General features: G+C 39.2%; 1 protein-coding gene across 1 annotated transcript; it reads right to left on the minus strand.

Moving 5' to 3' along the window:
• Nucleotides 1-2,526: 2,526 nt before the first annotated feature.
• Nucleotides 2,527-11,013, minus strand: si:ch211-125o16.4 (neuroblast differentiation-associated protein AHNAK). Its single transcript, XM_036593810.1, has 5 exons — nt 10,860-11,013; nt 4,595-4,652; nt 4,331-4,442; nt 4,037-4,173; nt 2,527-3,666 (listed from the first exon to the last, which is right to left on the minus strand). The coding sequence occupies exons 2-5, from the start codon at nt 4,595-4,597 to the stop codon at nt 2,599-2,601; spliced, it is 1,320 nt and encodes a 439-aa protein (XP_036449703.1). The 5' UTR covers nt 4,598-4,652; nt 10,860-11,013; the 3' UTR covers nt 2,527-2,598.
• Between the last annotated feature and the right edge of the window lie 1,817 nt (nt 11,014-12,830).

Genomic DNA, 12,830 nt, shown 5'->3' on the forward strand with positions numbered 1-12,830 from the left:
AGAGACAGTTTATCTTCTTCACTAGTTGAGTTAATGACTGGATGATTCTTGCCAGCTTCAGGAGTCGTTACTTTGAACGTTCCACTTCTCATTTTTGTAGGACTGTCTGGACCTGAGGATGTCCCGACTTCAAGGCTTGCTGTCGAGTCTGAGGCATCCATTGAAGGAGCAGTCAGATCATTCATGGAGCGTGCTGCAAACATTCTCAGTCTTTCTTTGATGTCTACTGTCTTTGTCTGTCCATTCTCAACAGAAGATGCAGGGGTCGTTTTCACTTCTACCTTAGGGGCTGAGGTCTCCGTCAGTGCCTTGATGGGATCGCTGCTCAAGTCAACAGCCCCAGAAATTTCCTGTATGATGTTTTCAATGTTGTTGCTGGGCAGTCTGTGCGTCTTAAACACTGGTACATTTTTTGGAAGTGCCACGGTTGCATCTGCACTGACCTCTCCAGCATCAACCTTTGGTGCATCTGGAGTATCTGCAATTGCACCCTTTGGTCCGTCCTTTGATTTTCTGAAGGGCCATTTGAATTTACTCTTGGGAGCATCAACGTTAACATTGACGTCTGGAGATCCCACATCAACCTCAGCTTGGGGCAAACTCAAATCAGGCTTGGGTGTCTCAACTTTGGGGGCAGACATGCTCACATCAGGTCCTTGTACGTTAGCATCAACTTTAACATCAGGAGATTTCACTTTTGGGCCAGAAAATTGGAATTTTTTAAGGGTTGGAAATTTTATCTTTCCTTTCGGAGCCTCTACATCAACTTCTGGGGAGCTCAAATCGACCTCAGGACCTTTGAGGTCAGCTTTAGGCAAACTTAAATCAACATTTGGAGCTTTAACATCTGCCTTTACTGCCGGGGCTGAGAGATTAACATCTGGAGTTTTGAGATCTGCGTTGATTTCAGCTTCAGGTGCCTTCACTTTTGGAGTAGATACACCAAATATGGGTTTTTTCAAAGTGAGGAGTTTCATCTTTCCTCTGGGAGTTTCTATTTCAGGAGTCTTGACATCAACATCAGGGACATTAACTTCAGCTTTGGGCAGTTTCACATCAACGTCAGGGACGCTGACTTCAGCTTTGGGAAGACTTAAGTCAACGTCTGGTGAATTTATTTCTCCCTCAATCTTAGGGATAGAAACATCCAAATTTCCTTTGGCATCCAGTTTAGGCTCTTTAACTTTTGGCCCAGCGAGGCCAAATTTAGGCATCTTGAAGTGTGGCAACTTTGCTTTTCCAGAAGGCACATCAATGTCGGCATCTGGGACTTTTAGATCTACATCAGGGCCCTGAATGTTTCCTTTTGGCAAGCTCACATCTACATTTGGGGCAGAGAGATTGAGATCTGGTGTCTTTGCATCAATGTTAACTTGTGGAGCATTCAGATCAGCCTTGGGTAAATCTAAATCTACAGCCGGAGCAGCAACATAGCCCTCAATTTTGGGAACGGAGAGATCCAGGTCAGGTGATTTTAGGTTAAGATCAGGTCCTTTGACATCTGCCTTTAGATCTGCACCAGCATCCACCTTTGGGCCTTTGACTTTTGGTGTAGAGAGATTCAATTTGGGCATTTTGAAGTGTGGCATCTTCATTTTTCCAGATGGTGCATTAACATCAACATCTGGGACTTTTAGATCCACATCAGGACCCTTGATATCTGCCTCTGGTAGGCTCAAGTCTACATTTGGGGCAGAGAGGTTGAGATCTGGTGTTTTTGCATCAAGGTTAAGACGAGGAGCTTTCAGGTCAGCTTTGGGCAAATCTACATCTACACCTGGAGCAGTAATTGAACCCTCCACCTTTGGCACGGAGGCATTGAGTTCAGGTGCTTTAAGGTCAAGGTCAGGCCCTTTGAGATCTGTGGTGGGTAATTTTACATCTACAGCTGGTGTTTGCAGATTTGCATCAAGTTTTGGTTCTTTCACTTGTGGTCCAGAGAGACCAAATTTGGGCATCTTAAAATGAGGCATCTTTACTTTTCCAGATGGGGTATCAACATTTGGAGTTGTAAGGTTTACGTCTGGCGCTTTGAGATCAGCACTGGGGAGATCTACATTGACGGAGGGTGCACTGAGATCTCCTTTAAGTTTAGGTGCTGAGAGGTTTAGGTCTGGTGTTTGGACATTTAATTCAGGTCCTTTGAGATCTGCTTTGGGTAACTTCACTGTGGGTGCGCTGACTTCCCCCTCAAGTTTTGGAATATCAGGGACTGAGACATCAATGTCAGGGGTGTTAAGATTACCATCAAGATTTACATCTGGCCCTTTCACTTTTGACCGTGAGATATTTAGTTTGGGCAGCTTTAATTTGCCGGATGGGGCCTTCAGGTCTGCATCTGGAACTTTGATGTCAAGGTCCGGTGCAGCAATATCACCGTCTACTTTTGGTGCAGAGAGTTTGACGTCTGGTGCCTTGACATCTAGGTTTGGCACATCAAGTTCAGCTTTGGGCAGGTTCACGTCTACACCAGGAGATGAGACATTTAAATCTGGTGACTTTATGTCTGCATCAAGACCTGGCCCTTCCATCTTTGGTTTATGTAGGTTTAACTTTGGTAGCTTGACAGTAGGGAACTTGTGTTTCCCAGATGGAGCATTAACGTTTACTTTTGGGAGCTTTCAGATCAACATCTGGAGTTCCTATCTCTGCCTTGGGTAAACTCAGATCTACGTTTGCTGCTGGTACATCTAAATTAACATTTGGTGCACTGATGTCTGCGTCCACTTTGGGGCCAGATAGATTCAGGTCTGGACTTTTCACGTCTGTATCAATGTCCACAGATGGTCCTTTCAGTGTTCCTTTTGGTTTCTTGAATTTGGGCCATTTAATTTTACCGGAGGGAGCATTGACATCAAGATTTGGTGTGTCAATGTCTACGTCAGGGCTGCTGAGCTTAGCATTAGGTAAAGCTACATTAACATCTGGGGACTTGACGTCAGCTTTGAGATCTGGTAGAGAGAGGTCAGCTTCTGGTGTCTTGATGTTTGCATCAACATTTGGAGTCTTTACCTTAGGCTTTGAGATACCCCATTTGGGCTTATGTACTTTAAATTTTCCAGAGGGAGCCTCAACATCAACGTCAGGGATGTCTGCCTTCAGGTTTGGGCCTTTTACTTCCGCTTTGGGCAAATTCACATCGACGTCTGGTGCTTTGAGATCTCCATCAACCTTTGGGACTGACAGACTAAAATCTGGGGATTGTAGATCTGCTTTTAACTCTGGAGTAGTCACTTCCAGACCCCCATCTACTTTTGCTTTTTTAGAAGGAGAACGGAAGTTTGGCATCTTAAACTTAGGTGCCTTATACTTCACATCTGGCTTCTTAACCTCTGCTGAGACATCTGGAGAGTTCAGTGTTGGAGAAGAGACACTGACACTGGGGGTTGGGATGGTGCCATCTAGATTCGCACCTTGAAGTTTAGGCCCAGACAAGCCGACAGTTGGCATTGTGAACTTGCCACCCTCCCCCACAGTCGCGTCAGGTAGAGAGCCCTTTAACTTGATCTGTGGGATTTCTCCATTGACTGGTGGAGCTGTGAGGTCACCCATGATATTCGGGGAGTTTAACTTTCCATTCAGCCCACGGACTTCAACTGATGGCACTTGAAGGTTTGGATCTGCAAGCTTTGGAGTTTCACCCTTCAAGAGAAGATCACCAAGTTTCTAAGGGGAGGAAACAAGAAAGAGCATATGGCATGAAAATGACATGAGGTGGGTATAAAGTGAAATTGAATATTTTGCAACATGCTTTTGATATATGCAAAAATCTCATATAACCAGCACAGCCTGTAAGTAACTAGATGGTGACACAATTTTGCTGTTTTGGGTTGGCAACTACAACACATTAGATTTGACATTTAATGATACATAGGAGATTACACTGCAGAATGTCAGCTTTAAATCAATGCCATTTATAATATTTGCATTGTGACATATTTATCCAATATGTGTTTGTATGAGGTAGCGAGTCATTGAGGAGTTTCTGGTTAGACACACTGCCTTTTTGCATTGTCTCTGTTAAGATGTTGCTTACCATTTTGGTGTTTAGACCTCCTTTGGTCTTAATTTCGAGGTTCTCATCGTAAGGCTGAATGATCTTGAGTAATTTCAGCACATCTTCTTTGCCAAGGTGGTCTAAGTGAATCGTGGCAGCAACAATCTTATCTTCATCTAGTGAATGTAAATGAATGCTCAGTGAGGTCATCGTAACACTTCTTTGCAAAATGTGTACAAAAGTAAAACGTGGTATACTGTAAATACACTGAACTGTATTTCAGTGTTCAAAATGAACCACGTGTTTAGGATCAGGTCTAAACTTGATTCTTACCCCCTTTTACACTGATTCCAGAACCTTTAATTCCGACATCCAACACGGGTCCTTTCCCTGTGCTCTCCAAGACCTTATTGTCTGAGGAGACTGAACTCTCGATTTCCCCATTCTGAATGATCATGAACACAAAGTAGAATTAAAAGCCACTTAGAACTTTTTTTTATTACTATATTTGTATTCACTCATTGAAAGTTAACTAGTCATAAATCATTTACGTATAAAAGAATGAGTTTAATTAAATGAATTGCATTTTCTCCTTACCATCGTCTTTTATTTCTGTTTACTGCAGCATATCGCAAAAGAGGGGTCCTTAGAAAATCTGTCAAAACAAAGAAGAACATTTTTTAATTATGTTTCAATCATTAAGGTTTGAGAGTCACCCTGGAATGCCATTGGCAAAGAGGATCACTTAGTTCCTGGCCCTCAGGCCTAAGCACAAGTTTTCTCAACACCGACCCTTCCTCCAAACCTAGGTGCAGTCTATTAAAGGATAAAACACTTCTACCACCAACACCTATTGAAATGAGTAAGCACATATAGAGGGTGTTCTAGCATCTATCATCTAATGTACAAAAGAGAGAGTAGTGTGGGTTAAAGAGGCTACTTCATTGTAGAGTGGACAGGTTTGCTGAGAGTTTCTAATGGATCACACAAAAAAAAAAATCATCCATTTTTTATTGATTCTCAACATAAATTTTCCTAATTTTTGCCTCTTTTTAACCTTTTTTTCATCACTTTTACACATTAGTGTAAATGTGAGTGAGTTAATGAGGTCTAAGAGTAGTTTCACAAGTGAAAATATGAATGTTAAAATAACAGAACTTGCTTGTTTGAAATGAATTATTATAAATACCAAGAATGGATCAGTTGTAAAGCCCAATTTAGATCTTTTTTTTTCTGTATCATGTTCTGTACATCATACATGTTGGGCTTAGCAATTCTCCTCTGAGCACACTGAGACATTCTATAATGGCTTGAGAAAATATATATGGTTCCTGACGCACAAAAAATGTAAACTGACTTCATTTTTTAATTTATTTTTTATTTGAAAGATCCAGGTATCTTTTACATTGTGATCAAATCTCATGATAAACAGGCCAATAGAAATGGCCTAAAATACTTGGAAATGTAAAAAAACATCTTTTTATATTAACTTCCATTAAGAAGTTACTATTTTGGACAGACAACAGCAACATGCTATGCTTCAAATGGAACAGCCAGCTACTCCACTTGTAACAGTTGTAAATGTTCTGAAGTGATTGAGGTACCAAGCTTTAGGGAATACAATGGAAATAAAATCAACCTTGTCATCACACATTGTGTCCCCACAACACGTTGTCTCCAGACACTGACGTAAATATCAACAGAAGGAATCCCCTTTTAGCTTCATTACAGACAGAGTACACGGAACCCGCGATCTTCTTCTACCATAAATGGACATGGAACTGCATTGTGTCATCTGCGTTTGTGGTCTCTCTGACTAGCGTTGTATGTAAGAGTACCTGGGTGCCCCCCGCTCACCCCGCCGAAGCATGAAACAAAAGCAGTCAGTGTACAGAACATTTCAAAATAGAATCTCGCTCACATCATATGAAATGAGCATTGCTTTGTTGTTAGTTCTGATGACTTCAGCTCAACACATCTGAATCTCAGTTACTCAAAGGAGAACTAACTCATGGTTCTTAAGAAGAGAAGGAAGCACTAGCGATATAAGTAGAGTCTGTAGTGGGAGGACAGAATGACTGTTGTTTAGTTGATCATGACAGTGGTAGGAAGACAAGCCCAACTGCTTACCACACATGTAACTATATACATGATATAGCCACAAGGTAATATATGGTGGACCCCAAAAGCCTAAGACCACTAAACCCATTACAAATTCGAAGCTAACAATTTCAATGAAAAGAAGAATCTTTGAAATCTGAACATGAAGGTCAGAATTTCTCAGTATTTGGTGCAGCTTTAACGACAGTGTGCACTCGAGCTGGCATGAACGCAGGTTTGTGCAAAAGCCTCTGATGAGTAGCGCAAATCCTCTTGAGAGTCGTCTGAACATGAGCTTCACTGAAAGAGGGAAGACTAAAAAAAAAGATCTGTGACACAAACTGGCGTAAATTTGAATAGAGACCTAGAAACAGTGCTGGATGTCTTGAATATTTCTTTATTTTACTCAAAACTTTTCTCTGTTTTTAAATTTTCAGAATTCTAAAATGTTCTGCTGTTTATTTCCAAGTTTAATTTTTTAGATTTTCAATGTGGTCTCAGACTTTTCAACCCCACCATATATATATATATATATATATGTATAATCACTCTCAGAACAAAACCATGTTTGTTTTTAAATTTTTGACAAAAATTAGAAAATACCAGCTGCCCTTTTCGTTGAATTACAATTTCAAGATGAATTTTTTTTCCTTCTGAAAAATTACCATTTTGGTAGCATCAAAATTCCTTAAACTCCAGCTGCCTTTTATGCTTTATGAAAATTTCTTAATGAACTGACCAACAGAAATGGCCAATCTAAAATTGCTTGGAAAAAACCTTTTTATTGTAATGAAAAGTTAAGTATTTTCATTGTCCTGTAAAGTTAATATTTGGAGATATGAGGTTTCGGTCGAACGACTACAATATACAATTGTATGCAAAAGTTTGGGCACTCCTCAAGTCACATGTTGTTGACATTACATTATTTGTGAAAAATTACAGTGTATAATATTGATAAGGGAAATCTATAAAGTGAAGACTTTTGGCCCTTTTTCATACAACTATATATATATATATATATATATATATATATATATATATATATATATATATAGGTATATAAACAAATTTAATTGATTTTCTATGTAAAGGATGATTAAACTAATATTCTTGCAATTGTTATCATAAAAAACTCAGAAATTCTTTCTAGGAGATGGTAAAATCTCCTTATATTTACTGGATGATTATTGTTATAAGATCGCATTGCAATTAATTTGGACCGTTTCTATCTGTCCATTCATCATGACGTTCACAGGATATGAAGTGCGGCTGGTGTTTTCACAAAGGAAAATTAGGTTTTCTTATAATAGCAAAGAGACGAAACAGGGATGCTGTAAAAGCATAACAGTCAACATCCATCATTACTGTGATTATAGTTGCAAAGAAATCCATTTTGTAATTTTTGTCAACTCATGTTGACTCATCAAACAGGCCTGTATGAATATGAATAAGTATCTGAGTCTCCCAAGAATAGCAAACAACACTCTGGGTTTTCTGTTTGGTTAACCAAAAAAAGATTACTGGTCAGTTAGCATGGCACTGTGCTGGAACAACCACAAACACGGTGTTCCTTAACGCAGGTACTCTTTAGGTTTTTTCCCTTAACTGCAGTAGGTGTTACCACATTTAACACCTTGACAAATTACTCATATCACTAATATCACACTCTCTAGTAGCCTAATGTTCAATTCACTGAAGCATCTCTTCAACAGAGATCTATGTCCCTTTAGGTTAGCTGGAGGTTTATGTCCCTTTAAGTTAGCTAGACTTCTGTGTCCCTTTAGGTTAGCTGGAGGTTTATGTCCCTTTAAGTTAGCTAGACTTCTGTGTCCCTTTAGGTTAGCTGGAGGTTTATGTCCCTTTAAGTTAGCTAGAGGTCAATGTCCCTTTAGGTTAGCTACAGTTCTGTGTCCCTTTAGGTTAGCTAGAGGTCAATGTCCCTTTAGGTTAGCTACAGTTCTGTGTCCCTTTAGGTTAGCTAGAGGTCAATGTCCCTTTAATTTAGCTAGAGGTCTATGTCCCTTTAGTTTAGCTGGAGGTCTTTGCCCCTTTAGGTTAGCTAGAGATTTTTGGCCCCTTAGGTTAGCTAGAGATCTATTTTCCTTTAGGCTAGCTAGAGATCTATTTTCCTTTAGGCTAGCTAGAGGCCTTTGTCCATTTAGTTTAGCTACAGGTCTGTGTCCCTTTAGTCTAGTTAGACACCTATGCCTCTTTAGTTTAGCTAAAGACTCATTTCCGTTTAGTTTATATAGAAGCCTATGTCCCTTTAGTCTGTCCCTTTAGTCTAGCTAGAGGTCTGTGCTAATAATCCAGACCTTGCTGCTGAACAGTGCTGGGAACAGCCTACTGAGATGGCTGAGGTATCCCTCCATTGAATTATAAGCATATCCGCATTAGAAATAAAAACATTCATTAAACCCTCAGCATCGTATCTTTTAAAACAGTAATTATGTGTGCGTGTGTTAGCGCCAGACCAGCTCATGCCAGTGGAATGACAGGCATGGTGCTGAGTTCGAGATGAATGCGCAAAACCTGTCTGTTCGGATGAGTTGAAGTCGACATGCTGCGTACCAGGCCCTGCTGCATACCTCTGTCTCTCTCTCTCTCTCCCTCTCTCTCTCTCTCTCTCTCTCTCTCTCAAACACACCTCACATTCACACCTTTCTTCACCTCGTCTTTAGCCACACCAAGCACTGTTCCTAACCATATGCATGAGCTTATCTGCATTAGAACCGAAAAGGTGTGGTTGGTACGCTAATACCAGCTTGATAATGGTCAATAACACCAAAACCAGTGTACCATTAATGCACCCCTTTGGTATCATGTTTTTTATAAAGGGTTGGAGGCTTAAAATAAATTCAGAATTCATCTTTTTCCACGACTGCAAGGCCTGCCGTCTTCACAGTTCGAAGGAATAGACTGCATTTCATGCCAAAACGTGAATCGTTTGACTTACAGACTAAAATATTCTGACATTAATGACATTAATAGCAATTGCATTTCCAGATAAGCCCATGTATGTCCACCCTTTCTCTATGTGACTGAATGGAAATGTGGTGTGTAATTAAATTGATATATTTATTATTTTTTTAAGTGTAATGCAAGAACAAATCCTTTCACATGACTGTAGCAACAACACTGCACGACCACACCCACTTAACACACATGTCCAACACTCCGGTACTGGTTGGCACTAGTCTTAGACTAGGTCTCAACACTCCTTTACTGGATAGGCCTACATAACTATCTTCTGGACACCGCAAACATCTTGATGCTATTTTCTACTAAGGCAGATACCTTATAGGGGAATTCCACAGAGTTCTGAAGTGAAATGCTCGGTTCTAGAGAAACTTACCGAAATAGAATTGTTCCAAGTGGTGGTGATAGGAACCAGATGTCTTACAGAAAGTTTTTCTTTAACGAAATGGCTCCATATACATTGCTTGAGGCCTGAGATATTGTTTCATGATAGTTTAGAGATAAGGATTTGTCCTAAAATCATCGACCTCTACCACTATTTTACCATTATCAACATTATATACAAATACTCAGAAGGCGTGTCTGGGTTCAGTGGCCTTTTTTGGGTGAATAAAATGGCTATATTTGATTTAAAGACCACTGGTTCTTATTACCACCATTATAAATTAATCCAAGACTTTACATCTTAATAATTGAATTATGCAGAAATAGTGAAAAATCATTCCCCTTTAAGTTACACTTCTCCTTACAGTTACAGGATGTTATTACGGCTGAATTTTGATCATTTCTTTTTATTTTCTTTAATTATTATAATTAATTATACAAGCTATAAGTTTCCCAGTTAGCTATGATGGACCCTCCTGAGCGCTTGATATAGCAAGGCACATTTCTATAAAGCCACCTAGTTGAAATGCACTGAATATGAATGTCAGCAAGCCACACGTTTCTGTACCAGCAGTTGAATGAACATTTCTGAATGTTGTAAATGCAGCAAAACATGAAGCTCATGGCACAACCACTGTAGAAACTGCAAAGAAATCGAATGAGCGTAGACAATTCCGAAGCTGCCATTTGTGACACTCAATTCCCGACATCTTTGCACTCAATTCAATTCAACACTCAATTCAACACTTAATTTCCAAAAATTTAGCAAGGAAAACAACAAACTTTACTTTAACTACATCCAGAATTACTGTACAACAACAAAACAGCGCCACACCAAACACCATCATAATCCTCACAATTGTCACCGAGCCACACCTTGCCAGGGAACACATGCTCAGCCTAAGCATGCAGTGTACTTTGAACAACTTACACAACAAAATTTTCATTTTTCTGTCCATACACTGTTTGAAATAAAGGTTCTGTTCAGGTACATTTTTGTTCATCAAGGTACAAGCAATGTAAATGTTCCCTCAAAGGTACAACAGTGGTTTTAAGGCCCAACTGAGAACCTTACATCATTTTTTCCAGGTGAAAAGTTCGTATTTGTACCTTTTCATAACCGAATGCTTTAAAACAGAACAATAAAATAAAAGCCTGGAGACGAGACGGGGTGTGTGGAGTCAGTACAGCTTAGAACATATCATTGTGGTACAGTTATGTTCCCTGACTAAAGGTACTGAGATGGACCCATGAGGGTCCCACCCCAGTGACAAGAGGCGAACTGCCCCAGTGACAGTTTAGTACCCTTATTTCTGAGAGTGTATTCTAAGAAGTATCCGTTCAGATCATATCCTTTGATGTAATATTTTACTTTTGCTGCTATGTAAGTGGGTCTTACCTGAAGATGCTGATGTAAGGGGTCCAACGCTGAGATGCAGGTGCAGATGTTGACTCCTCTAAACTCTGACTAAATCTGATACCTTTGCTCACTTGGGCAGGTATAGAGCTCCTGACAGATATGCGTAAAGTGACCAACCAAACAGGTTCTGCAGCAGAGCAACCCGCCTCCCAGCCCAACACAACCTGACAACCAGGGCACCGAAACCTGAGAGAGGGAGAGAGAGATAGAGAAGAGAGAGAGAGAGAGAGAGAGACTCTAACAGGCTTTACAAGGTTTCCAACATGACTTATGCTCTTGCCACTTAGCAACACTTGTTCAAGTAAAGTGTGTACGGATATAATAACAAGGCCGTGACGCTGTCCGCTACCACAGGGATGCCCAAAGTGGCAAAAGTTGGCATTCGATTTGATCCCTCAGCTAATTATCCATAAGCTAATGAAAAAAACATGTATTTTTACCCATAAGGAAGCCTGATGGATGGTTATATATACCATATACCATAAAACGTCAGGCATATTTCAAAATATATGTAAATATATGTTGTTATTTCATGTTCGAATGATATTGCATAGCTTATAATGTGCACATTTGTAGAGTTTAGTTATACAGCAACAAAAAAGATGTATAAAACCCTTATATTATGTAACATAAAGTTAGCATATATGAGTAATATGGCATACATCTATATCTATATGTGAATAATGTTTTGTATATATTGATATATGGCTAAAATATATGTCCCGTATCTAATAATGGGAGTTGCGAATAAGCTAGCTAGCATTTATGTCCATATGTGACTAATATAAGTTGAATATATAAGGGAAATCCATACATGCTAATATATATACCTATATATTTTCATATGTTCTGTGTGCATATATAACTTCTTAGGTAATTTTAGTGACAAAACATTATAATGTAATCTTTATACATCTTTATACTTTATACATATATATATATATATATATATATATATATATATATATATATAAATCTAATACAACAACACACATGTAGCTAACAGTTTCAAGTTAATACAGCATAGCAGGCGGTGAAACACGGACAAGAGGAGATTTTGAGACCACCGGGGTGAAGAAAATCTTTACTGAAATAAAAAGCCAGGCAGTGTATCTCACAGGTGGGTAAAATATTGCAGCATTTAAAGAATATACACCAAGAAATACATACCAGCAACGTTAAAGAATGAAAAGCTAACGAATTGCTAGCTAGCTGTTTTGTCTATGACCCTCAACACTGACTGAAACACAGATGTAACAACACACATGCAGCTAGTACTTACAAGCTAACAGAGTATAGCAGGTGATAGTAAATCACTGCTGACGGAAGAAATGGTAACTTTACAGGAGAAGGAAAAAACCTACTTTACTTTTAATGTAAGTCAATGGAACCAGAGGTTTTTCTGAGTAATTTTGGGCCGTTTTTTTTGGGTCCATTCTTCGTGACATTTATATACAATGTGAAGAGCAACAGGCTTTTTCAGAATATGCCAAAAACTGAAAAATGACAAAAATGGAGATACAAGGTTTTTTTCCCACAGCAGCGACATGGACATGAGAAGATTTAGAGAACTTCAGTGTGAAGAATATCTTTTCACTGAATTTAAAAGCAAGACAGTGTATCTCACAGGTAAGTATGTACACATACAAATACTGCTAATATGCTAACACGTAAAGCTAATGAATGGCTAGCTAGCTGTTTTGGTCCACCTCAAGTATTGACTTAGCATATAAAACACCCTATATCTGGACATGGATCCTACCTTATGTGTCATATTGGTTTAAAGTTGTCCAGAAAGACTGAGAGTCTGGCATCCCTAAACATTTGATTAAATGGAATTGGGTTAATGTACGTTAATGCTAATTAACAGCTCATTTTGGCTTGGCTACATACACCATATGATCAAAAGTTTATAGACACTTGCTCATTTGTTTGCTACTGAAATCAAAG

Source organism: Colossoma macropomum, unplaced genomic scaffold (genome assembly GCF_904425465.1).
Source record: "Colossoma macropomum unplaced genomic scaffold, Colossoma_macropomum, whole genome shotgun sequence".
NCBI classification, from domain to species: domain Eukaryota; kingdom Metazoa; phylum Chordata; class Actinopteri; order Characiformes; family Serrasalmidae; genus Colossoma; species Colossoma macropomum.